The sequence below is a fragment of the Cricetulus griseus genome, chromosome 4, assembly GCF_003668045.3.
Source record: "Cricetulus griseus strain 17A/GY chromosome 4, alternate assembly CriGri-PICRH-1.0, whole genome shotgun sequence".
NCBI classification, from domain to species: domain Eukaryota; kingdom Metazoa; phylum Chordata; class Mammalia; order Rodentia; family Cricetidae; genus Cricetulus; species Cricetulus griseus.
The window spans coordinates 170,208,819-170,232,814 of NC_048597.1; the positions used below are offsets into that span (position 1 = coordinate 170,208,819).

Genomic DNA, 23,996 nt, shown 5'->3' on the forward strand with positions numbered 1-23,996 from the left:
AAAGTAATTGAATTTCTAAATGTTCATCTCTCTTGGACTTTTCACTGGGTAGCACTGGGCCACAGAAATAAATGTCTCACCTTCATCCTGGTGTAGAATACAAATGGAGTACAGCATACAACAGCCAAGGAACTCAGTAACCATAGGAGTCACCCCACCTACAGTCCTCCTCTGATACAGAATCATATTTAAAGCTAATCAACTTGCTCCCAGCTGACTCTCACCTGGATCCTTAACATTTAAGGGAAAAAGTACTTTCTTTTGCCTTCTAAGATTTCTTGGCAGAAAGTCTACCAGATTGCTTTCATCACCTTCTTAATCTCCCTGAACTGCAATGGTCATTTGCATCGTCACAGGTAAGAGTAGCATTTACTTTGCCTCCTTGTATATAAACATCTGGAAACTCTTGGCCTCATTCTCAGAGTTCACCCTTTCTCAGTGCAATCTGAGAGGAAGAACCGGGAGATTCCCAAGTGGGACAGAAAATGAAATTGGACAATAAAAATTCAGTGAAAACTTGAAAGTGTGTTTGGGTTTAATGTTGCTTTTGATATATATATATATATTTTAATTTCTGTGGAGTACTGGTTCTATCTTTTTCTCTTCTGTTTTTGCTTGGTTTTAATTTTTCTTGGAATTGTGATGCTTTCTGCTGATGGTGTATGTACGCCTTCCATTGCAGGGTTTGCAGCTGTTCTGCTCAACTTACTAAAGCCCAGGGAATTGGCTTCTGTCCAGTGTGTCTTGAAATCATGGGACACCACTGCGCTAACATGTTTACATGCATCTGCTTTTGTGTTAGTGGCTGCTATGCCTCCATTATTTGTATATAGAGACCCTGTTTGGTGTTACTAAATAGGACCAGTACTGAATGGAAGATAACCATTATCCTGTTGTCAGAATTGGAAATAAGTTAGAACCAGTTTGTTAATTGAGGCAATTTCAAGATTTGCTTTATCAACAGATTATAAAGATACTACTAACAATATAAGCAGAAATGTTACATGGGTTAGGAAGTCATTTAGGCATTACATTTTCCAAGTATCTTGTGACTTCTCTATCCTTTTCCCTCCTCTGAACTATAAAAAGAAGCAGTTTCAGAAGAGGGAGGCAATTCTATCCTCAAGATTTAGAACCATTCTTTATAAAATGATGAGGGAAGCTGCTGTGGAAATATATACTAGAAGTAGCCAGAGACAGGGATGTGGGAAATCACCCATGGGTGTTTGAGAATGGGTGTGGGGAGGAGTCACATAACTCCTAATGTGAATCGGGAAAGGTGATTGGTTGAGACTTCACCTGAAAAAAAAAAAAAAAACATTTGATCCAAAGTAGAAAAAAAAAAATTAAACCTAAGAAAAGATAAAAAAAAACAAGCAACATAGTTCTGATTATAATATAGAAATGAAAATTTCAGAGTTCTTTCAAGATAAATCTTCCAGAAATGATTCAATGTGATTTATAAATTTTCTGCTTAATGGGTTCTATTTAACTAATTGTAGATCATTTTTATAGACAAAGTCCTATCTTAAGTTGTTCAAGCCCAGAATAGAATAGTCTATACCTTGTGTTAAGTGAAGGTTGGGAGGGGGGGCTAGCAGGTGTTTGGGAGTGGGGGACAGGATAGGAAACTCAGTCAGTTATAGAGACATTTTTGCCACTGCTGGTAACTATGGCTTTTGTACAAGTCATTTCATGTTCTAGCCCATAGAAGAGAGGAGTAAAGTCTAAGATCTTACAGTTCTATAAGTTTCTAGGAGCCCACATGCCAAGACATATTACACTCTAGTATAATTGTGTTGTCTTGCAGTGAGTGTGTGTTAAAGTGCAAATCTGAAAAGTTTGTTTGGGAATATGGGCTGGAGAAGGTTCTTTAAGAAGTTACCCTCCTCAGAATTTGAAAGAGTGCAAGAGACTTACAATGGGAAGTTTACTTTTAAATCTAGTACCTTTTCTGTATGAAGGCCATGGTCGGTTTGCTCTAGGTTAACATTCCAATGAGAGAACAATCATACATGTATTATGTGTTGCTGTTCCAGTGACTCCGTAAGGAGTCTGTCACACAAATGACACACTGCCTTTGCATTCAGAACTGCAAGGTAGAGCTCCATTTTTTTTTATAGACCCTGAATTGGCTGGTGGTTCTTCATAAAATTGTGATATTCAAAACTGTAAGTGGATTGTTGCCAGTGCAAGCACATGTAATACTCCCATTCTTTCACGTCTAGGCCAACTGGTCTTCAGGTTGTTGTCTGCGCTAGTGGTCATTTGCTTATGATCATTGTTTTTCCTTTTTTAACTTCCTCCAAAGTGGTAAAGTGAAAGTCCTAATGTAGTCCTGTCTGCCTTCCCTCTTTTTCTAGTCTCCCTGTCCTACCCCATCCAACTCTCAGGTCAGGGCTGCAAACATTGGAAAGCTATGGCACTCTGTCATTGTGTACTCTAATTACAGAGCCAAGAATTGTCACCAGTGAAGAGGTCATTATTCGAGACAGCCTCCTTCCTGTCACCCTGCAGTGTAACCTCACTTCCAGCTCTCATACCCTTATGCACAGCTACTGGACAAGGAATGGGGTAGAACTCACTGCCACTCGTAAGAATGCCAGCAACATGGAATACAGGTGAGAGATTCTTAAATGATTCCAGTGGGCAGTCATGTTGAGAGAGCCATAGATGGTTCTCTCACAGTGATAATTAAGAAACTTACACTGACAACAACAGGGAATTATTTGCTCAAGGAGTCAGTATTAGTTAATAGTTGAGTCACAGTCAGAATATAGACCTCTTGACTTACTTCAGTAGTTTGAGAAGCAAATTAAAGTCAGATTTGAAACTCAATTCTTGGGACAAGGACTCATTCCTATGGATAGATGTCCTAATGAATTGTCTTCTAGTAGCAACACAACCATAACCTAATTAGGACCAGTAGATAAAGTGAACTTTAGTGATCTGGGGGGAGGTTGGTAACCTAGACATATACCCTCTGAATAAAGGATATTACCTGGAACTCCAGTGACTTGTTGCCTTTTAGAGTGTTGAGAACATTTGGCAACTCATGTTTTAGAAAAGTTTGTTTGTAAAGAGACCTGGAAAAGGATCAGCTAATCCCACTTGGCAGGATGATACACATATAAAGAAATAGTACTGAAGGGAGACCAGGAAAGCCTGTGGACTTAGCAGCAAGGACATTCTGTAGTATTTCACATCACTTAGATTTTCATGTCCCTTATTTAATTGATCTACATGAGTTTGTAGGTCTTCATCTGTTTTTTAAGCCTCAGAGACTGCCTTTAAGATCCAGTATTACAGTATATTTATTTCACTACCAATGTTAGAATCTGCATCTAATTTGAATTGTTTCTGGAATACTTTCCTGCCTACACTTAGTGGCAGCTTAATATCTCCACTGTGGTTTCTTCTGATGATAATTGAGAATTTAGCCTCAACTGAATTTTCATAGTTTGCAAAGTGTTAACCAACCAGTTGGAGCTGTTGGGGGTATTTACTTCATAGATATTTGAAGGAAGCAGGTATCCAGTAATCTTTCCCTGGGTTTTGTGTTGCCCACAGAGTTGTCAGCTGTTAAGTAAATGAAGTTTCTGCTTGACTTTATCAGCTGTCTTTTGGCTATTGCTCCCTTTTGTCTTGGTGAACTTGGTATTTTTCAGGTTATGGAATAGCCGCTTAAATATTCTTGGGCTACTCAGGAAGTCAGCCATTGAAACAGCTTGGGAGTCTTCTCCCCCCTCTCCCTCCCAGGTATTGCTTACAGAGCTTAAAGTCAGCCAAAACCTGATTGGGCTGTTGCTTAATCCTAAGACTCTGGAATACTAAAGAACAGCTGATTTGTTTGTGTTTTCCTTTTGAGAGCATAGATTCAAGGTGGGATATTTGTGTCAAGTTGAGACATCTCGACTGCTCCTTTTAGAATATTGCACTGACATAGATATGCTGAGTCAGTTGTTATGTGTGGTTTCTTGTGTTTCTTTTTTTGTAAAAAAAATGAACAATAAAATGGGTAAATTCATTGGATCAATAAATAGTTAAGATTAGGAGGTTTTTTTTTTTAATTAAACAAAATTTCCGCAGTGGAGGTTTGGTTATCCTTTAAATTATGTTCAGAAGAATAGTAGTATAGCCCTGTATTAGCATTTTTTTTTTCTAATCTGGGAGCAGTTGATTTTTTTGTTTGCAGCAGTTAATTGCTGTCTTCTCTGTGTGCCCGCCCTAGGTCATGTCCCGTGACACACACACACAGTCACACACACAGACACACAGACACACACACACACACACACACACACACACACACACACACACACACACACACACACACAGACACAGACACACACACACACACACACACACACGCGCACGCGTGATGGTGTGTATTCAGGCTGTGTACCAGTTACACAGTGTCTACTTGTGTAGAACTTGGTCTGTTGTGGATATCAATCAAGCAATATCATAAATACACGAATACGCATTGTGGCAAGTGTTATGAAGAACCAAATGTTATAGTAATGGAGGAGGAAATTTAGATGGGGTGGAAGTGAATGTGAGCCCAGACCTGACAGCAAAGCACTTACCTGTGTTAGGTGATGATGGGAAGAGCAGTAAAGGAGCATTGTATGAAGATTTTGAGGTAGAAACAAGTTTAGTATATTGAAACATTGCAGAGTGCCTAACAGAGCTAGAAAATAGCATGGCTTTTTTTTTTTTTTTTTTTTTTTTTTTGGATCTCAGTAGGTTTGATTGTTTGGCTTTATAAAAGAAAACTATGCTTGGTCTCTTTCTGTGTTGACTTCCTGAAATGCATGCTACAAAATCAGATCTTCAGAGAAGCTCAGAAAGGCTTATGAAACACCTTACCCCTTTTTCTGTCTGAAACCTCCAGAAGGGCAAATTTTTATTGATGGTTCTTCTATATTTCAATATAAATTGTGCTTGGTGAAGCCTTCCATTTTTGATTGCTTGTTTGGTAGTTTCTGCCAATAAAATGTAGCATTCCATTTATAGTACTGGCACCTAGCAGGGAGTAAGACATTAGTATTTGGGAGTATATAAAGGAAGGCTTTTATGAGGAAGAGGTGAGTTATACTGAAGAGCAGGATTTGGAAAGTGTGGTGTCATCTTGTTATCCATTTGAATTGCCTTCTGTTATATTTTGGCCATTTCCATTTGTCTCATTTCACTTTTCTTCTTATCTTTTCAGGATCAATAAGCCAAGAGCTGAGGATTCGGGCGAATACCACTGTGTATATCACTTTGTCAGCGCTCCTAAGGCGAATGCCACCATTGAAGTGAAAGGTACAACCTATCAAAGGCTTCAGTGTTGGCCACTTGTTTTTCTTGAGATACTACCTTGTTCTGGATGCCTGGTCTTCAAATTCTTTTTATTTCCATTTTGAGGAGCATTGTAATTTATGGCTAAGAACACAGGATTAAGAGCCTGGCTGCCTATTTTTAAATCCCAACTCTATTATGTACTAACTGTATATTGGCAAGTTCCTAACTTCTATGCTTCCATTCCCTTATTTGTAAAATAAGGATGTCAGTTGCACTTGATACATTTGGTAGGAGCATTAATTATAGTATACTGAATATATGAAATTACTGTTTCACATGTCAAAATATTTAAATAGTAGCATTTTATATAACCCAACATTGTGTAAGCTCTCGAACCATACCTTATAGGTGTGACTACATAGGTCTTCAGTGGGCCAGGCCACATTTGTGAAGTACATTGTGCAAGGTTAATATAAAGCTATTTGTTTTTAAGGAAATCCTGTGGGTGCATGGCATCTTAAAGATGAGGTTATAGCAGAAAGTTTTATGGGCAGACAGAACTATACAAGTTGGAGCTACCTAATGACATTAATCTCTGTTTTCATACATTATTCACAAGGAGAAGCTGAGACCCAAAAAGTGAAACCATTGTGTCCTGTAACGAGTTTGTGTCAAAGCTAGTCTATAGCCCAGGTCTTGACTCTTCAATACAGCATTTTCCCCATTGTTATAATGTCTAAGAAGAGGCAGAACTACTGTTTAAGATCCTATTTAGGAAACAGGGTTTTAATTTATTTTATTTTGTTGAGGAAGGACTATAAAAAGACAAACTTGTTCTGGAAGGACAGATTTGGGAAAAAGAAAGACCTAAACAGCTACTTAGCTCTTTCTTAAAATATTTGGAAGATTAAAAATGCAGATTGAAGAAAGGGTTGCCATGTTCAGATCCACTGAATATAAAGGGAAAATAGTGTTGTGATGAAGTCCTGACTTAGGAGCTGATAAAAGCACTGTAGATTAAATTCTGACTTGTAGAGTTAGAATGGTTACAGCAGGTCATAACAGGCCAGGGCTTGTTGCTTGATTCCATGCTGCTTTTGAAGAATTCCACAAGAGGATGAAGGTGTGGGAAAACATTTTCTCTATGCCAGTAATGGATCTTCCCAACTGCAAATGAGCTGAGCTATGTGGGAAGACTTTCACTCTGTAGTTGAAGCCCTGCATCATTCCTGTTGAACTCTTGGTAAAGAGTCCCAAGAATTGTGGGACAGGAGAGTATATTTAGCTGGTGGTCCTCCTCATGCCTTTGGGGTAGTCACACACAGTTGCAAGTATTGAACAACTGCAATCTTTATGGATTTGGCAATAATAATTTATAAGCAGCATTTCAAAAATGCAAAAGAAAATTTCTTTTCCTCTTTGTTTAGCCAGCTTAGGTGTAGGGTTCAGGACTGGTAAGATGGCTGAATAGATAAAATTGCTTGCTGTGCTGTGCTAGTGACCTGGTTCAATCCCCAGAATCCACATAAAGTTACAAAGAGTGCACCAGCTCCACTTACCATGTTCCCAATGCACATAACAAATACATAGTAGTAAATAAATCTTTTTTGTTGTTGTTGTTGTTGTTGTTGTTGTTCTGTTGTTTTAAGGTGGGGTTCATCAGTCCCAGAGATATCCCCCTTCATATTTCTGTAGCAGATAATGAAGCAATAGTGAGGAGGAGCAGGACATAAGAGGGCTGCTGGGTTAGTGTTTTGAGACAGAAGTTACAACTTGTAGGTTTGGGGAGGGTCTCAGTACAAACATGAGGATCTGAGTTTGACTCCCCAGAACTCAAATGAAAAATGGCATGACTCTGCAATCCCAGCTCTATGGAGGCCAACACAGCAGGATCCCTGGGCTTTGATCCTGTCTCAAAAAATGATGTGGAGAGTAGTTGAGGAAGAAGCCAACATTGACTTCTAGCCTCCACTTGCATGCACACACTTGGGCATGCATCTGCATGTAATTCTGCATGTTATTTCATGTGCTGTCATGTTCAAGTTGTTGACTTCACTGTTAACATTTTTACTGAACTATATCCCTGTGAGGAAGACAGATGGTAGCATCCTGGTTTAGAAGACTGAGACATTTCTGTTATGTGAAATTCTAAGGCATTGTCTGTGACTACAGTGGCTAGATAAATATATAATAAACAACCCACCAACAGTGTATCAGAATTCCTAAGGAGTTTTAAAAGTTTTGCATTCTCATCGTTATGGATAGAAAACAGAGTGTGTAATATGTTGTGTTTAAGGTTGTTGATAATTTGGTCTGGTAAAGATTAGGAATGTTGAGATTTTCCCATTATAAGTTCAAAAAGCTTTGAATAAACCCAGGATCATATTCTAAGCTGGCTTCGAGTTGTGGTTAGGTATGAAAACTGACTTAAATTTACAGAGGAGTGTGCTTTAATTCTAAACCACTGTCAAGTATACTGTGTTTTTCATCAGTGCCTCTGGAGTAGGGTTAGAAATAGTTGCTATTTTATAGCTTTAGAGGTGTGAACATCTGTGGAACAAACAATAAAAGATTATTATACTTGAAAACCTCAAGGTTTGGGGGAATACAAGTGATTTCCTTGCTGACAGAATTTCTGAGGTTCTTCGTCATGCACGGATTTAACTGAAACCAGCACTTCGGAACAATGGAATTCAGACCACACATAAATATTTGTTCTCTGAATGACAGTCATTTTTCCTCACAATAAAGGAAGGAAATATGCTTGGGTGACCATGCTTTTTTTTCACTCTAGGACTCAGTGGGTAAAGTGCTTGCTGCATAAGCATGAGGACCTGAATTTGGATCTCCTACTGTACTCATATAAAAAGCTGGGTGTGATAGTGTGGATCTGTAACCCCAATGCTGGGAGATGGAGACAGAAAGATCCTGGTCACTTGTAACAAGCAATTCTATGCAGTCAGCAAGCTCTAGGTTTAGTGAGACAAACCCTGCCTCAAAAAGTAAGGTGAAGAATTATAAAAGACAATACCCAGTGTTGACCTCCAGCCTCCATATTGCTAATGTGGACATACACTGATGCATACATCACCTACACCCAAACACTCAGATACACACATACATAATGCATCCCCCCAAAGTAATATTTATTGCATCTTGAACAAAAACAGCGTTTTCATGGCCTTTCATTCAGGAGGCTGCCCAGAGGTATCCTTTAGGCTGCATTGATGGAAAAGCTGGTTTTGACTCCTAAGTTGTGTCTACATGAGAAATCTTTGAAGGCATATCATAGTATCGCTGTGGCGTTAATGAGCATCATCTTCAGCTCAAATAACAATTTCTGCTCTACTCTCAGCATTCTCTTGACCTTTCATAATGTTGTATACTTAACTGTGTGCCAGGCATACAATAGTGATTGTTTCTCTCCTCTCCTTTGGTTCACAAGTGTATGGAGTAAATATCTATTAGCCATGTGAGAAAATGGATTTTTTTTTTTTTTTTTTTTTTTTTTTTTGGTGGGATTAAATCACTGGTCTAGTGTGTCTGAGTTAACTGGTAGAACCAAATTTTCACCCAGGCTATGCTGCCATGTTCAGCACAAGATAATTGACTGAGAGAGGAAATGAATTTTAATCTTGTTCTGTCATTAAACTACCACAAGGTTGACCAGTTCACATTTCACCTCTGGGCCCCAGTTTCCTCTAGTGTTAGATGAAGTAAAATTAAAACAAGTAACCTTTAAGGTTTCCTTATGGCTTTCAAGTCTGTGGTGCCCTCACTTGGACACAGGGGAGAGTTTAATACTGAAGGAAATGAATTCTGATCCTATTTTCCTCCTGGCAATAACTAGCTTCTCAAGATGGGGAGCACTTACCTCAGTGTACCTTAAAACTTTACCTGTCTAATGGGACATTTCTTTCTTATAGTCCTAACTTCTAACACTGGTACCAGAAATTATTTTATTTTTATTTAATTATTTGTGTGTGTGCACTGTGAGTGAGGGGTAGACAGATTCTCATGTTAGTTTAGCCTCTAACTCCCTGTGTAGTGAAAGATAACCTTGAACTTGTGATTCTCCTGTCTCCACCTCCCACAGTGCTTAGATTATGGGCATTCATCACTGTACCTGGTTTTAACGTGCTTGAAATTGAGCCTAGAGCTTCATGCATGCTGAACAAGCAGCCTGCCGAACTATAACTATTAATAAGGAATAGTTAGACTAGTGTTCTCAAACTTAATTTAGTTCATCTGAAATGCCCGGACATCAGACCTTTTAAAGCATGCTGAGAAGCCAGTCGTGGTAGCACATGCCTGTAGCCTGAGTTGCTTAGGAGGCTGAGGTAAAAGAGTCACTCAAGTTTACCAGTTTGAGAACAGCATGGGCAACATAGTTTAAAAAAAAAAAAAAAAAAACCAAGGTTGAAGAACCACTGTCTTAGAGTGTGTTATCTCACTGGTGTTTTAGAAGGCAACACAGACCCTAGGCTGGTTTGAGTCTTCATACCAATAGAGTCTAATGTGGAGAAGGCTGGTTGGACTAAAGCCTTCATCTTTGCTTCCATGGGGGTTCTTGGCCTTAAGTTAAATCTTAACTCTCCCTCTGCTTTCTGTCAAGCCTTTATTTTGCTTGTGGCAGAGATAAGATGTTTCTGGGATTGGTTGGATAGGCTGCATAAAGGAAGCAAAAAGATTGTTTATGTAGAAAGAATGTGTTTACTTGGAAACAACTCATTCATTGACAATACCTAAAAGTAAATTGTCTTTGAAAATGAGCTCTTGGTAGGTTAAAAGTTTACTTTGAAAGGAGAATATAAAAAGGTCCTATTTATGTAGCCTTATACCTTTCTCAGGTCTGTTGAGTTAGTTAATGTGCATCTCATCTAAATGTGCTTCCATTGCCTGAATTGACACTTTTCTCCAGCCTGCTAACCTAATATAATAGAGAACCTGGTTGTCTTACTCTAAGATCAGGCAGGTTGGGCAGCAAAAGATGCGAAGAAAGGTTTGCTTTCTATTAAAGGCACAGACTACCAAGGTAATGATATCATGGCAAGTACTCTTGGGTAACTAAGTCTCTTTTGAGACCCAGTAAGTAGAACATGTGACTAAGAAAGCAGAGAGAAAGCTAATTCCCAAGTTGGGTCAGAAAGCTTTTCTAAGGGAGTTTTTGTTGCTTTTTTCCTCTTGATTCTTGCTCCTCAGTTTATACTCACCTCAGACCAATAGGAACTAGTTAAGTATTATTAAATGGCAAGCTCATATAAGTAAGATACTACAATAAACTGCAAAATACTCCAAATACTACAGTAGTTTGTCAGTGTCTGGCTGGAATAAATTTTATTAGAGCTACAAAGTCCTGTTTCTGTGAACGAATAGGAATAACACTTAAAACTAGCATCTCTTTCATCTTGCTAATAGTAACAACTCTGAAGTCCAAGGCTTGGCTTTTTCTTCTTGTAATGATAGTTCAGTCTAAGGGATTTTTTTGTGCTGTTGCTCTTTGCTTTCTGGTTTTGGAGACAGGGTCTCATTATGTACCTTAGTAGCTTGGATATTTACTGTGTAGACTAAGCTGGCCTCAAATGTGGGACCATCCTTTTGCATCTGTTTCTCAAGTTCTGGGATTATAGGCATGCACCATTATGCCCACCCTTAGAATTTATTTCTGACTGAGTTCTCACCTTCTGTTAGGTTATTGTAGAGATGTGATTTAATCTTTTCAAGGCCTCTGTGAAATAATGTGTAGGTATTGGTTTCAGGAGGAAATGCTGAAACTAGAAAGATTTTAAATGACCCATGTTAGGTTGCTCAGTTAGTAAACTAATAGAGGCTTGGTAGCCTCTAGGTATCTTTGATTTCCAAATTCAAAACTTTGCTTTTTATATTAAGTGTCGTAGTTAAACTCTGAGAGGTTAATCAGTTTCACTTTATATTCAGAATATTTCAGCATATATACAAGTAAGAATAATGTCAGAAATTGGTTTTGCAGTTTCACTTATTCATATAATATATTGTAATTTTTGTAATACTCTGTTTTGGTTTTCCTCTCAGTACAGTACAAAATGCACAGTCTCTGGAGTTAGTCATGAGTTAGATTCTAGCTTTGCCTTTTACTAGCAGACAAATTGGAGACATCAAATAACTTCCAAACTTGATTTTTCCAATTCATGTATATATTGTATGGGGTATAGTTGTTATCTGTTACTTGTTCTGGAGTTTCCTGAAGGCTTGACTGAATGAGACTTAAGAACTGTTCTCAGAGTGGCTCACTCACATTTGTTTTCCACAAATGACTATTCCCTATCATGGCACTAGTGCCCCCACCCTCAGACAGCAAGCAAGGAGAAACACTGTGCCATTTGTAAGTAGTTTATAGAACTGTCTACCTTACTAGAAGGGAGTCATTAAACCCAGTCCCAGGTTCAGCAGAAGGGAAATGAAATTTCATCTCTTGAATGGCAACATCTGAGAGACTTGGTTGGGCCTGAATAGGCTCTCTCTGATACTCTCACAGACTACTTGGGTGTCTTGCTGTGGGTGTACTATCCTGCCCAGCAGGTGAAGCTGAAGCAGGCTCCCTTATTAAGTTGGCTCTATAAAAGATAAGTGATAGGTCTTTGTATTGATCCAAGGTTAAAGTGAACATTATTATAGTAATTGCCTTCAGGGATAGAATGGTTTAGATTGGATTGACTTTCTCTCTTCCCAGTGTAGTAGTGATGCTTCTTCCATCTAAAGGGTGAATAAGGGCCTTATTCTTTGGAATACATTTTTATGCAGTAGTCTTTTGTAAGATGAGAAGAAAGCAACAATAGGTCTAACCATTAAACAGTCTTTTTTAGTAGGCTTGTATCTATAAACATGACCAGTAAAGCACAGTTGGGGTAATAGCCTTTAAAGTCATGTTCCCACGTGTAAATAGAAACCTCTATAGAATACCCTTACTAGGTGAATGAAACAGAAAGTGATACTGTCCTTTTTTTAAACATGAAGGCAGAGTGAAGACCATTTTTATCCTTCTTCTGTTGAGACCATTTAAGTTTGAGGCCTTTCAGAACTGAGATTTGATAAGAGGCTGTGGAGCTATCTACCAAATCAACTTAGTCTTCCATGTCAGTGGTTCTTTACCTGTGTGGGTCATGATCCCTTTGGGGGTCAAACAACCCTTTCACAAGGGTCTCATATCAGATATTTACATTATGATTCATACTAGCAGCAAAATTACAGTTATGAAGTAGTATTGAAAATAATTTTATGGTTGGGGGTCACTACAACATGAGGAATTGTGTTAAAAGGTCACATCATTAGGAAGGTTGAGAACCACTGTTCTAGATGGTTTTGATATGTTCTTTAGAAATGAGTTCCTGTATAGTTATTTTTGTGTGGCTGTAACCAAAATCGCTCATATTTTCAGAGGAATTTCAGTGCTTCATGACAGAGAAGTCAGGGTAGATAGTTCCATTTGTGGTTTTGCAAGCTTGAGGTATTGGCTTGTTCACATCGTGGCACACAGGAAGCACAGTATATAGGCCAGAACCATGGGTGGTTAAGCCCCACCCTTAGTGATCTATTTCCTCTAGCAGTGTGTCCTAAAGTGTAGCCTTCAAAATAGTGTCACAAGCTGGAGACTGAACATTCAGAACATGAAAAATATGGGGAATATTTCAGAATCAAACCACAGCAAAATCACTGAATTCACATATCTAAGGGTATTAGGCAATATAGACAATAATGGTCCAGAGCGGAGACCAAGTCAAAGATGAATAAAGATGATAAAGTAAATATATCCTGCTTTCTGATATTTGTCTGTCTTAGATCATTTCCATAAGCACCCGAAGATCCTACTTGATAACTAAGTTTGGATATCTTTAACAAATTTTAATCTTGAGTTCCTGGTTTTCATCATCATTGTTGCTCTCTTCCTCAACATAGCAGCAAACATAAAACAAGTTTCCTCCTATGGTCTTCCTTACCATAGTAACTGGCAGCTCTGTTTATAGAGTTAACTCAGGGCAGAGATCTTGGCTTTACCCTGAAGCCTTTTTTCTGATGTCCCACATTCAGTTATTAACAAGTATATGAACTCAGCATGTAAACTATACCAGAGTCCCCTACCTATCCCCACTTCTGCTACCACCATCATGTGAATCTCATTCTTGTCTGGATGCTGAGTACCCTTCTGATTGGTCATATATGCTCTTGTTTACTGTAAATTGTAAACTCTTAATGAAACAAGTATATACCTGCCTCAGGGCATTTATTTTTTCCTCTACTACAGTGTTTTTCCCCTCAAGATACTTATGACCTATCCCCTAATTTTTTTCACAGTGGTGCTAAGCAGAAAGGTCTTACTTGACTTCCGTAAGACATGCCTTGGACTTGTAGGAGGTACTAAATAAGTGTGTCCAGTCAGCAAAACACAGCTGGAGAAGATGGTAGCCCTTCTGCTCCTTATATATGTTGGTCTCTCTGGTGGTGTCTTGGTTGACATATCTATTGATTCTTCCTTGCCTTGGAATGCTTTTTTATTTTTCAGCTTGTAATTTAATTACAACATTTCTTCCTTTCCTTTCCTCCTTTAAAGCTCTTCCATATAACCTTCTCCACTTTCTTTCAGGTTCATTAATTGTTATTGTATACATATGTGTATTTGTATATCATATATATATGTATTCCTAAATATAACTGGTTGAGCCCATATATTGCTACTTATATGTTTGTTTTTAGAGTTAACCATTTAGCATGGACAATCAGTTAGTGTGCTTTTCTCTGGGAAGGACTACCTTTCCAGCTTCCAGTTTTACTCAGTTATCTGTGGTTCTTTGTGTAGGGTTGAGGCCTTGTGGGCTTTTCCCCATCCAGTTTGGCATGTTCGTTGGTATTGTCCTTGTTCAGCTTAAGTTTGGGTGATCATGTTGGTGAAGACTTTACAGTTACATCTTTTGATATTCTTAGGAGACACAATATCATAGCAAATTCCCTGATCCTCTGGCTTATAGAACCTTTTCACACCTTCTTCTGCTATGTTCCCTGAGCCTTAGGTGTGGGAGTGTTTTGTAGATGTATCTGTTGGAACTGAACTCTACGACTCTGCATTTTGATTGGTTGTGGTTTTCTGTGATGGTCTCTGTTGCAAAGAGGTTTCCTTGATGAGGGGTGAGAGTACACTTACCTGGTTAGACCCTGGAGGAGGATGTGGAAAGTCTGAGTATGAAGTTGGATGGTGGAGGTAGCACAGTTGGTCTTGTGCATGGATGCAGGTCCTTAATATTTTTTGACTGAAAAAGAATCTGTGAGAAAGAGTGGTCAGTAGACCAGAGAAATGACAGACTTAGCTGTGGAAAAGTGGAGCAGTAAAGACACCTGTTACTTTTGGGTAGTGAAGAATTTTTCATGGAAAAACAGACATTTCCTTTATAATATCCAACCTAGAAAGTATTTCACAGAATAGTACCAAAGCAGACTTGGGTTTGGCAGGAACCCAACTCAGTTTGGGGCCTTACTTATTCTATTCACATCCTAGGTGCCTTTGAAAGTTGCAACCAAGTCCAATCTGTCTGGGAAGCAGTCTTTGTACTGTAGGACTTCGAATTGTTCTTAAACCAAAAAATGCCAAGCAGTTCAAAGATGGTATGTGGTATCAGACCATGAAGTGATACAGTTCTCTAAGATTCTACAGTGTCAGTGGATATTGGACATCTTACCTACCTGTTTAAGACTACTGGGAACTAGGGAGGTGCAAGAACTATCTCCATTTGATAAGTATAGATCAAAGCATAGAAGAAAGCTTCAACTCAACTGGAATTTGGATCAGTGCCTTTTGATTCTTTTTCCTAACCTGGCCAACAAAGAGATAGCTGGCCTACTTTGAGTTTTATTGCTTTCAGATGTCTTGTCATGCCCTAGTGGAAAATATAATTAGGATAAAAGAAGTTTAAATTTAAAGAATTAGCTCCACATCAGGCTTCTTGGATCCTTAAAGCTGATCTGAAACAGTTGCTATTTATTTCTTAAGTGAGTCCTAAAAGTGGAGAATAATAGTCTCTAGCATATCTAGATCTTGAAATTCTCCAAATATTGGGCTTAAGGTTGTTATAAATTGGCTAGACGTGGAGAGTCATCTTTGTTTATTTGTTTTTTTTTTTTTTTTTGCTTTCCTTGCCCAACATGTTCTCATGTAGTTGAGGCTGGCCTCAAATTCCTTATTCTCTTCTCTTCCATTTCCTAAGATTGCAAACATGAACCACCATACTCAGTATTAATATTATGTTTTGTTAGTTTCTTTTTTAAAAATTTTTCTGAGATTATAATTATGTCATTTCCCCCTTTCTCCTTGCTTTCTTTCAAACTCATGGCCTCTTTTTTCATTAATTGTTGTTATATACAAGTATGTACAGATACGTATGAGTATATATTCTCTCTATATATATCACACACTCACACACACACTTGCATATATAAATACACCCTATTCAGTCTATATAATGTTACTTGTATGTATGTTTTCAAGCCTAAGCATTTGGAATAACCAAATGGTGCTCTTTTCCCGGGGAAGGTTATTTCTCCCACTGTTAGCATTCCTTACTTGCCTTTAGTTCTTTGTGTAGGGTTGAAGACTTGTAGAATTTTCCCATCTACTTTGGCATATCTGTTGTCCTTGCTCAGCTCGTGTTTAGGTAGTCATGTTTGTGAAACTTTATGGGTATAGCTTCTGGCATTACTATGGAACACAGTCTCAGCAAATTCCTTGATCCTTTAGCTCTTACAATCTTTCTGCTTCCTTTTCTGCAATGATCCCTGAGTCTTAAGTGCATGGGTGTTTTGTAGATGTATTGGTTGGGACTGGGCTCCACAGCTCTGCACTTTTATCAGTTGTGATTTTCTGTAATGGTCTTTATCTGTTGCAAAGAGAAGTGTCCTTGATGAGGAGTAAGGACTACATTTATCTGTAGGTATAAGGACAAGTGAAGTGGTAGTTGTGGGTTCTCCTTCAAGACCCATGACTTCACTAGCACTGTAGGTACTTAGCTAGGTCTCCAGTACCAAACTCAGTGCTCTTGTTGAGTAGTTCTTAAGCCTTATTAGAGAGTTGCTGGTTAATGCTAAGCCACCACTGCACCCTTATGGTTAGCTTGCCATGCTGGTTGTGTTTCATAAATATCATAGCTGGGTAGCACTGTTAATGGAAATTTGCATGGTAGGCTAATTTTGTAGAGAAACATTCAGGTTAGTTCCAGCTCAGGGGCCTCTGGGCCTTGTGTATGAAGTCTATCTTCAGCAACAGTCACAGAACTTCCACTTCTGTGGGACAACGAAGAGCAGTAGCCATAGCTTATATATGTTTTGGGAGTCACTTGGACAACCCTGACCTCATGTCTGGTATTGGAGTTAGTCTTAAGTGATCTTTCACTTTTGGACGGAGAATTGTCAGCCCAGGTGCTAAAATTTAATTTAAAGTATGTATGTATATTTAGACTTACATGTATTACAGTTGTTTTTGTTTGTTTGGTTGGTTGGTTTTGGTTTTTTTGAGACAGGGTTTCTCTGTGTAGCTTTGGAGCCTATCCTGGCACTCGCTCTGGAGACCAGGCTGGTCTCAAATTCACAGAGATCCACCTGCCTCTGCCTCCTGAGTGCTGGGATTAAAGGCGTGTACCACCAACGCCTGGCTTGTATTGCAGGTTATTTAAGGTAGTTTAATATTATGATTTCTTACAACCTTTTCAGATATCCTTACTATTATTTTACCCTCCTCCCTCCTTCTGTATTTATCTCCTTCCTCTCTAATTAGAATGCGCCCCTCTTTCCCATTTCCCTGATCATTATCTCCCCCCCCACACACCCTACTGTTCCCTACCTCCTTCACCACAATGGTCCCTTTTTGCTTTTCTGATTTCTTCAGTTACTCTGGGATAAGTCCTCACATCTGGAGATGTGGAGCTAGGAGCTTCCAACGAGAGAACTCATGTGATGTTCTCACTTAATAAGATCTTTTCTAGTTCTATCCATTTACCTGCAAAGTTCATGATGTCATTTTTATTTACAGCTGAGTAGTATTCCATAGTATGTATGTACCACATTTCATTTTTGGTCATCAGTTAAAAGACATTTAGGTTGTTTAGATTTCCTAGCTGTAGTCCATAGAGCAACAATGAACATGGCTGAGCAAGTGTCTATGGAGTAGGATATCAAATTCTTAGGGCATGTATGCTAAGGAGTGGTTTTGTTGTTTTGGCCAGCCAGGGTCTTCTGTGATTCTATATGAATGCTAGAACAGTTTTTGTTTGTTTTTAAACTTTATTTAGCTGGGTGGTGGTGGTGCACGCCTTTAGTCCCAGCACTTGGGAGGCAGAGGCAGGCAAATCTCTGTGAGTTCGAGACCAGCCTGGTCTATAAGAGCTAGTTCCAGGACACTAGAAAACCACAGAGAAACCCTGTCTTGAAAAGCCAAAACAAAACAAAACAAAACCCAACCAAACAACAACAATAAAAAACTTTATTTAAATTCGAGCATGTGTGCATGTGTGTTGGGGCAGTCTGGGAGGCACTGTGTGGTTCTTTACTTCCATTATGTGGACTGCAGGGATCTAAATCAGGCTGTCAGCCTTGTTTGTTTCCTTTTTGGAGAGAGGATATTGCTGCTCGTTAAATTTCCATATACCTGCCTCTGCTTCCCAGTAAACATGTCTCAAGTCACGTTTTTATTCTGCTATCAAAACCTTTGGGGATGTTGGTTTGAGGTCTATGATTATTCTTTACCTCCTTGTTAAGCCTAGTGGGCTCAATGTTGGTTTTCTAGGAAGAGCTCTGGTCCTTGGTTCTCAATGAATGATTAAGCTCTTGAAGCATTCACTCATTTTCACATATCTTATATAGTAGTTTGATCTTTCTTTTCCTTAAGAAAATATATGACATTTGACATTATGTATAGTTACTGCAGATGTTTGAAGAAGAAAACTTGGACTAATATAAGTTAGTCTGTTTGTATGTCTTCTGAGTAAGGTATTTGGGCAGTTAGGATAATTGAGCTTGTGTATATTTCCAGTAGATTCTACACTGGTAGAAATTCTTAAATCAGTAACCGTGATATTTTCTTGTCGCTTTGGTAAGTAAGGGTAGGGAATGGAATTGGTCCTTTTACCCAATTCTGACCTGAAAGGCTCTTTAGACACACCTTCATATTCAGCTTTGATAAAAACTGATAGTTGTTGTGGGATATTTTGATCACACTCTGACACTCCTGAGACTGCTAGTAAAGTTTACTTTGAGTCAGAGGACGGAGCCATAGAGATTTTGGAGGACTGAGGATGTATAGACACATGAAGTGTAGTAGGTTGTTAAGATTTTCTGTGTCTAGTCTCAGTCCCACTGGATGGTTTCTCTCCACCCAGTTGGGTCCCTGCAGCCAATATGAAATAACCACCCTGAGACTTAGAATCTATCTATAATTGTTTAGCCATTGGCTTGGGCTTCTTACTGGCTAGCTCTTTTTTAATTATTAACCCATAACTTTTTTTAAAAAAAAGATATATTGATTTATTGCATATACAGTGTTCTGACTGCATGTATACTTGCAGGCCAGAAGAGGGCACCAGATCTCCCTATAGGTGGTTGAGAGTCACTATGTTGATGCTTGGAATTTAACTCAGGACCCCCTGGAACAGCAGCCAGTGCTCTTAACCTTTGAGCCATTTCCCCAGCCTCCTAACCTGTAACTATTCACCTGTATCATCATGTGGCCTTACTGAAGAATACCTGGGCATCCTACCCACCTATTACCGTTCTGTATCCCTGTTCTGGATTTCCCACCTGGCTAAATCCTGCCTGTCCATTGGCTGAAACAGCTTTATTCATCAACCAATAAGAGAAACATATTCACAGCATACAGAAGGTCATCCCCCATCAGTAGGGAATGGCTTAGAAAAATTCTTGGCCTTTTAGATTGAGAGAGGTTACTGGTCACTTCTCTTTTACCTCTTTGATCAGTCAGGTTCTTACCTTAATATCTGACTCCCAAGTTTTTATTGATAAAGAATAATTAAACAAATGCTTCAGATGATAGCATTGGAAACAGGGATTTGAGCCAGTAGGTAAGACCTTTGGTATCTTACTTAGGTGGTAACATTTTAACACCTTTTTACAGCGGCTCCTGACATCACTGGCCATAAACGGAGTGAAAACAAAAATGAAGGGCAGGATGCCATGATGTACTGCAAGTCAGTTGGCTACCCCCACCCAGAATGGATATGGCGCAAGAAGGAGAATGGTGTGTTTCAGGTGAGTAGGAGGTAGTCCTGTACCTATACCTAAATTTCTGTGCTTACTGGAGTTTTCCTGAGGATTTCCAGACATCTGGACTAGTTAACTACAACAACTATTTCTTTGAATGTAGGATGGCTTGGGCCATTGTAGAGTGAATTACCATGAACATGAAGGTTTGTCTGTATCCAGCATTGGCTGGGTACATGATTTGCTAAAGCTGTCTGGTAAGGGATTAGATTGCTTGATTTCACAGTGGAACACAGAGCTAAAGCTAATCTGTTTTGCTATGATTCTCAAGTGGGTTTTTGTTTGTTTTTTAGAAGAAAAGGGACCAAAAGATACTAAAAAAAAAGTCAAAGAACATTTTTTTCCAGTCTGCGGAATGATTTCTTCATTTATTTATTTATTTATTTATTTATTTATTTAGCGTGTGTGTGTGTGTGTGTGTGTGTGTGTGTGTGTGTGTGTGTGTGTGTGTGTGTGTGTGTGTGTGTGTGTGTGTGTTTACGCATTTGTGTGGGTACCCTCAGAGGCCAGAAGAGGGTGTCAGATCTCTCAACAGGAATACAGGTAGCCGTAAACTGCCTGTTGTGGGTGCTGGGAACTGAATTCCAGTCCTCTGCAAGAGCAACAAGCCCTCATAACTGCTGAGCCATCTCTGCAGTCCCAAATAATTCTTAAGCTTTTTTGTTTGGGGTGGGTTCACCCACCTGTGCATGTTTGTGGCGTCAAAGAGGGTGTTAGGTATCTTCCTCTATCAGTTTCCGTGTGTTGAGGCAGTGCCTCTCCCTGATCATGTTTTCTTGGATAGACTGGAAGCCAGTAAGCCCCACAATCCTCCAGTCTCCACCCCTTCTCAGCTGGGGTTACAGGTATGTACAGGATACCCAGCTTACTACATGTGAACTGGCATCAGAAATCTGATTCTCATGATTGCACAAGTGCTCATAACTGCTGAGCCATCTTCTAGCTCCTGTGGAACAGTTTTTGACAGTGTTTAAATAGTGCCTTGGAGTCTTTTATTCTCTGATTCAGTGATTTCTAACCAATTTCTTTCCTGACAGAGGATTTTCATACATCCACTTCAGCTTTTATGTCCAGATTATACTTTATAGACAACTTTTTTATTACCATCCCTCAGAGTCAGAAAGGACCTTGTAGTTCACCTAGTCCAACTTCTGTGGAAAAGTAAAATATTAAACAGCATAAATTATTGGCAAAATCAAGGATAATATGTACTTTTATTTCAAGTCCTGTATATTTCCCACCTTATGTCTTTTTGATAGCAAAATGTGAAGTATTGATGACTGTTTTGTCAGCAGTGATTTAGAACTACCTTAGTAAAGAGGATCAGTATGAGGAGCTGGGAGGTGAAAATGCTGAATATTTTCAGGGAAAACAATTGTGTTTTCAAGGTGCTAGGAATATGTTTCTCTTCTGGTCACTGGAAAGGATGACTCTGGCTTTTGCCAAAATTGATTGTAATTACTTTGTATTTTCATCTCTTGAAAGATGAAAGTTGGAATTTCACACCCACAATGCAAGCAGGCTGTAACTGGGATAATATGAAAGATGATCTTCTTTCTCTGTGATATTTTTATATATTGTTAGTTGTTGGTGGTGCAGGGTAAAGATGCCTCGAGTGTTCCATACCTGTCACAGCTATCCTTCCTCCATGACTCTGTACTAAGGCCAGCTCTTTGAAGCTCTTCCTGACTTTCCTGCAGTGGCTCCTCAATACCTCACAATTCGCCATCCTGCACTGGTTTTTGCTCCCCCCCTCCTGTTTTTTGTTTTAAGCCATGTCTTCCCTACCTTCTCATACCATTTCACACATATTGAGGTCAGAGGACAACTTTTGGGAGTTTGTTCTCTCTTGACATCCTAGGTTCCAGGGATGGAACTCAAGTTGACAGGCTTGCATAACAAATGCATTTGCCTATAGTGCTCTCTCCTCCTTTTTGAAGCCAGATTTCTAGGGTATTTTTGTGTCACAATTTTCCAGGTGTATCTTCCCGTTAGTAGGATATGGGATGTATAGGTGTATATTGATTAGTAGGTTGGTTGAATACCTTTTCTTTAATCCTAGAGTCTTGGAAGGGAAGTTAGAATTTCTCCCTGCTCCCTCCTGAGAGCATTGCTTCTGAGAGAAGTTAAAAGACTTGTCAGGACTGATCAAGTAAAGAAGTAAATGTACTGGTTCTGAAGTTACCAGACAGGCCTGAGGATTCTCAGACATGCCAGACAATGGGTTTCTTCTTCCCAGCTTCTTATTGCTGCAGTTTTTCTCCCTCCTGTTTGAAGCAGCATTTGTTAATTTGTCTGTCTGTGGGGGTTTGCAAGCAGCAGGCCTCTCTATTCAGTCTGAAAGTTGGAGAAGTTCAAAGGATCAACAATAATGGAAATTTATACCCCGTGTCTACCAAGTGTATTGAACCCTGAAGGGGAAGCCTTTGAACAAAGATTGTGTCTCATTCCAGTCATTATCCTGATAAGAATGAGGACATTGTCATTCTCCCTTGGGTAGCTCATCTACTCTGACCTGCCTTTTTCCCCCCCAGGAAATTTCCAATAACTCTGGTCGATTCTTCATCATCAACAAGGAGAATTACACTGAATTGACTATTATGAATCTCCAGATCACAGAAGATCCCGGCGAGTATGAATGTAATGCCACCAACTCCATTGGCTCTGCCTCCGTTTTCACCGTCCTCAGGGTACGGAGCCACCTTGCCCCACTTTGGCCTTTCTTGGGAATTCTGGCTGAAATCATCATCCTTGTGGTGATCATTGTTGTGTATGAGAAGAGGAAGAGGCCAGATGAGGTTCCTGATGGTAAGAGCATCCCAACAAAATAGTAAAGTTGGGGTTGGTTCCTTGGGTAGTTTCCAAGTACTGAAAGAGGAATATAAGGAGCTGGTTTAAGTACCAAAAGGAAAGAAAGAAAGACAACTTTCATACTGGTTACTAATCTGTGCTTCCCACTCCCCACAATTTTTTGTATTAGCCACCTAGAGTATAATTAGCTCTCTCCCTGTTTAGGTGTTCTCCAAACCCTAGGCCTTGTCCTTCAGGCCATGTGGTGAATGGGCAGCTGTCAAACTCTTTGTTCAGCTCTGTCCTCCTTCAATACAGATCATCAGGCAGATTGAGCTTGAGGAGAATCCAAGTCAAGCCTAGAAGCGACCCCAAGATCACAGGCCACCTGTCCTTTCAGGCAGATTTAAGGTATATAATTGGTTGTCACATGATTGCCTGGCATAGTTCCATGTAGGTAACTGTCCCAGCCCAGTCTAGACTGTTCAGAAAGCCATATGAAGAAGCCAGACTTTGGTTCCTTTTGTTGGTCTCTTTGATAGGTCTTCAAGGCTCTCTTCTGGCTTTTCTGTTTGATGTAGCTTACTCCCTAGGTTTAAGAGTGCTAAGTGCTAACTCCTCAGCCCACACTCCAGGGCATGTTCCCCAGCTGGCCCAGAGTTATAGAAGATACAATGGGAGTAGAACCACCTCAAACCATTATTAGAAAGCATAAAACTCAAAGTGGGATATGCTTAAAATCAGGAAAGCTTTGGGGAAGTCTTGTATATTTGGTTATAGATTTTTCATTTCTGACTGTAATTAGAACAGAGAACTTATAGAAGCTTGTATCACTAGTATTTCAGATTCCTAAAAAGCTCCTCCTCCTTACCCCTATGGGCTCAATACTGTATCAGCAAATAGAAATTGATTGGTCAGCTAGCCATAACTACCCTTTGTCTGTCACTGACTAGACTATAGGATGTACCCCAAGCTCAGTGCACACTGCCTGGGGCAATGGTGGTGCTAGCTACCATCTGCACTTGTGGTACAATGTCCTCCCCCAGGGTTGATGGAACCATATTGCTGAGCAGTAGGACTGCCCTCTCTCAACAACATACCATATCTGTCAGTAGACAGCACCAAATAAAATCTTGTACGCCCTTGGAGAGACTACAGCCTCAAAGGCATGGCATGGCTATAGACTCTGAAAGGACATGTTTGAGAGCAACAACCACCTTTCTTTCTTTTCCTTTCTTCTCAGCAGCTCTAAATCTCTTGCCTGGACTAAGTAGAATCTAAGTAGAGTGAGTACTGAGATTGGTTGGCGATCTTTGGACTCATCTCTGCTGGAAGACCTGGTGGGCTCCCCTCCTGATGTACTTTTCTTTAGTAAACTGCTCAGAAAAATGGGAGAGACTTGAGCTGGAAGCAGAAGGGGCCTTTGTCCAATTCCTTGCATCAAAGAATGTCCGCAGTTTAGCTTTCTCATTCTGTAATGTGAACCTGCATTCTTGGGATTTTCATGTATCCCTGATGCCCCTTTCTTCAAATTTTTCTTTTTCTTGTTAAATGTTAGGACTCCCAACATAGAGTGCTGTACCTGTATTTAGACATGAGAATAAGGGAGGGAGAAGGATGCCTACCTT

The 23,996-nt window shown here is 39.5% G+C and overlaps 1 protein-coding gene across 2 annotated transcripts in view; it reads left to right on the forward strand.

The window, feature by feature from the left end:
- The window catches only part of Nptn (neuroplastin), a 69,493-nt gene that overhangs the window by 37,794 nt on the left and 7,703 nt on the right, over positions 1–23,996 (forward strand). Inside the window, exons 3-7 of one of the 2 annotated variants that reach the window (XR_004769624.1) lie at positions 2,453–2,621; positions 5,216–5,310; positions 19,433–19,566; positions 22,113–22,386; positions 22,687–22,779. Coding sequence is in view for 1 of the 2 variants with exons in the window: in XM_027414907.2 (XP_027270708.1) it covers positions 2,453–2,621; positions 5,216–5,310; positions 19,433–19,566; positions 22,113–22,386 (672 nt within the window). In the remaining variant the exon portion in view is untranslated. The remainder of the gene's footprint in view (positions 1–2,452; positions 2,622–5,215; positions 5,311–19,432; positions 19,567–22,112; positions 22,387–22,686; positions 22,780–23,996) is intronic. The other variant, XM_027414907.2, reaches the window with a different exon arrangement.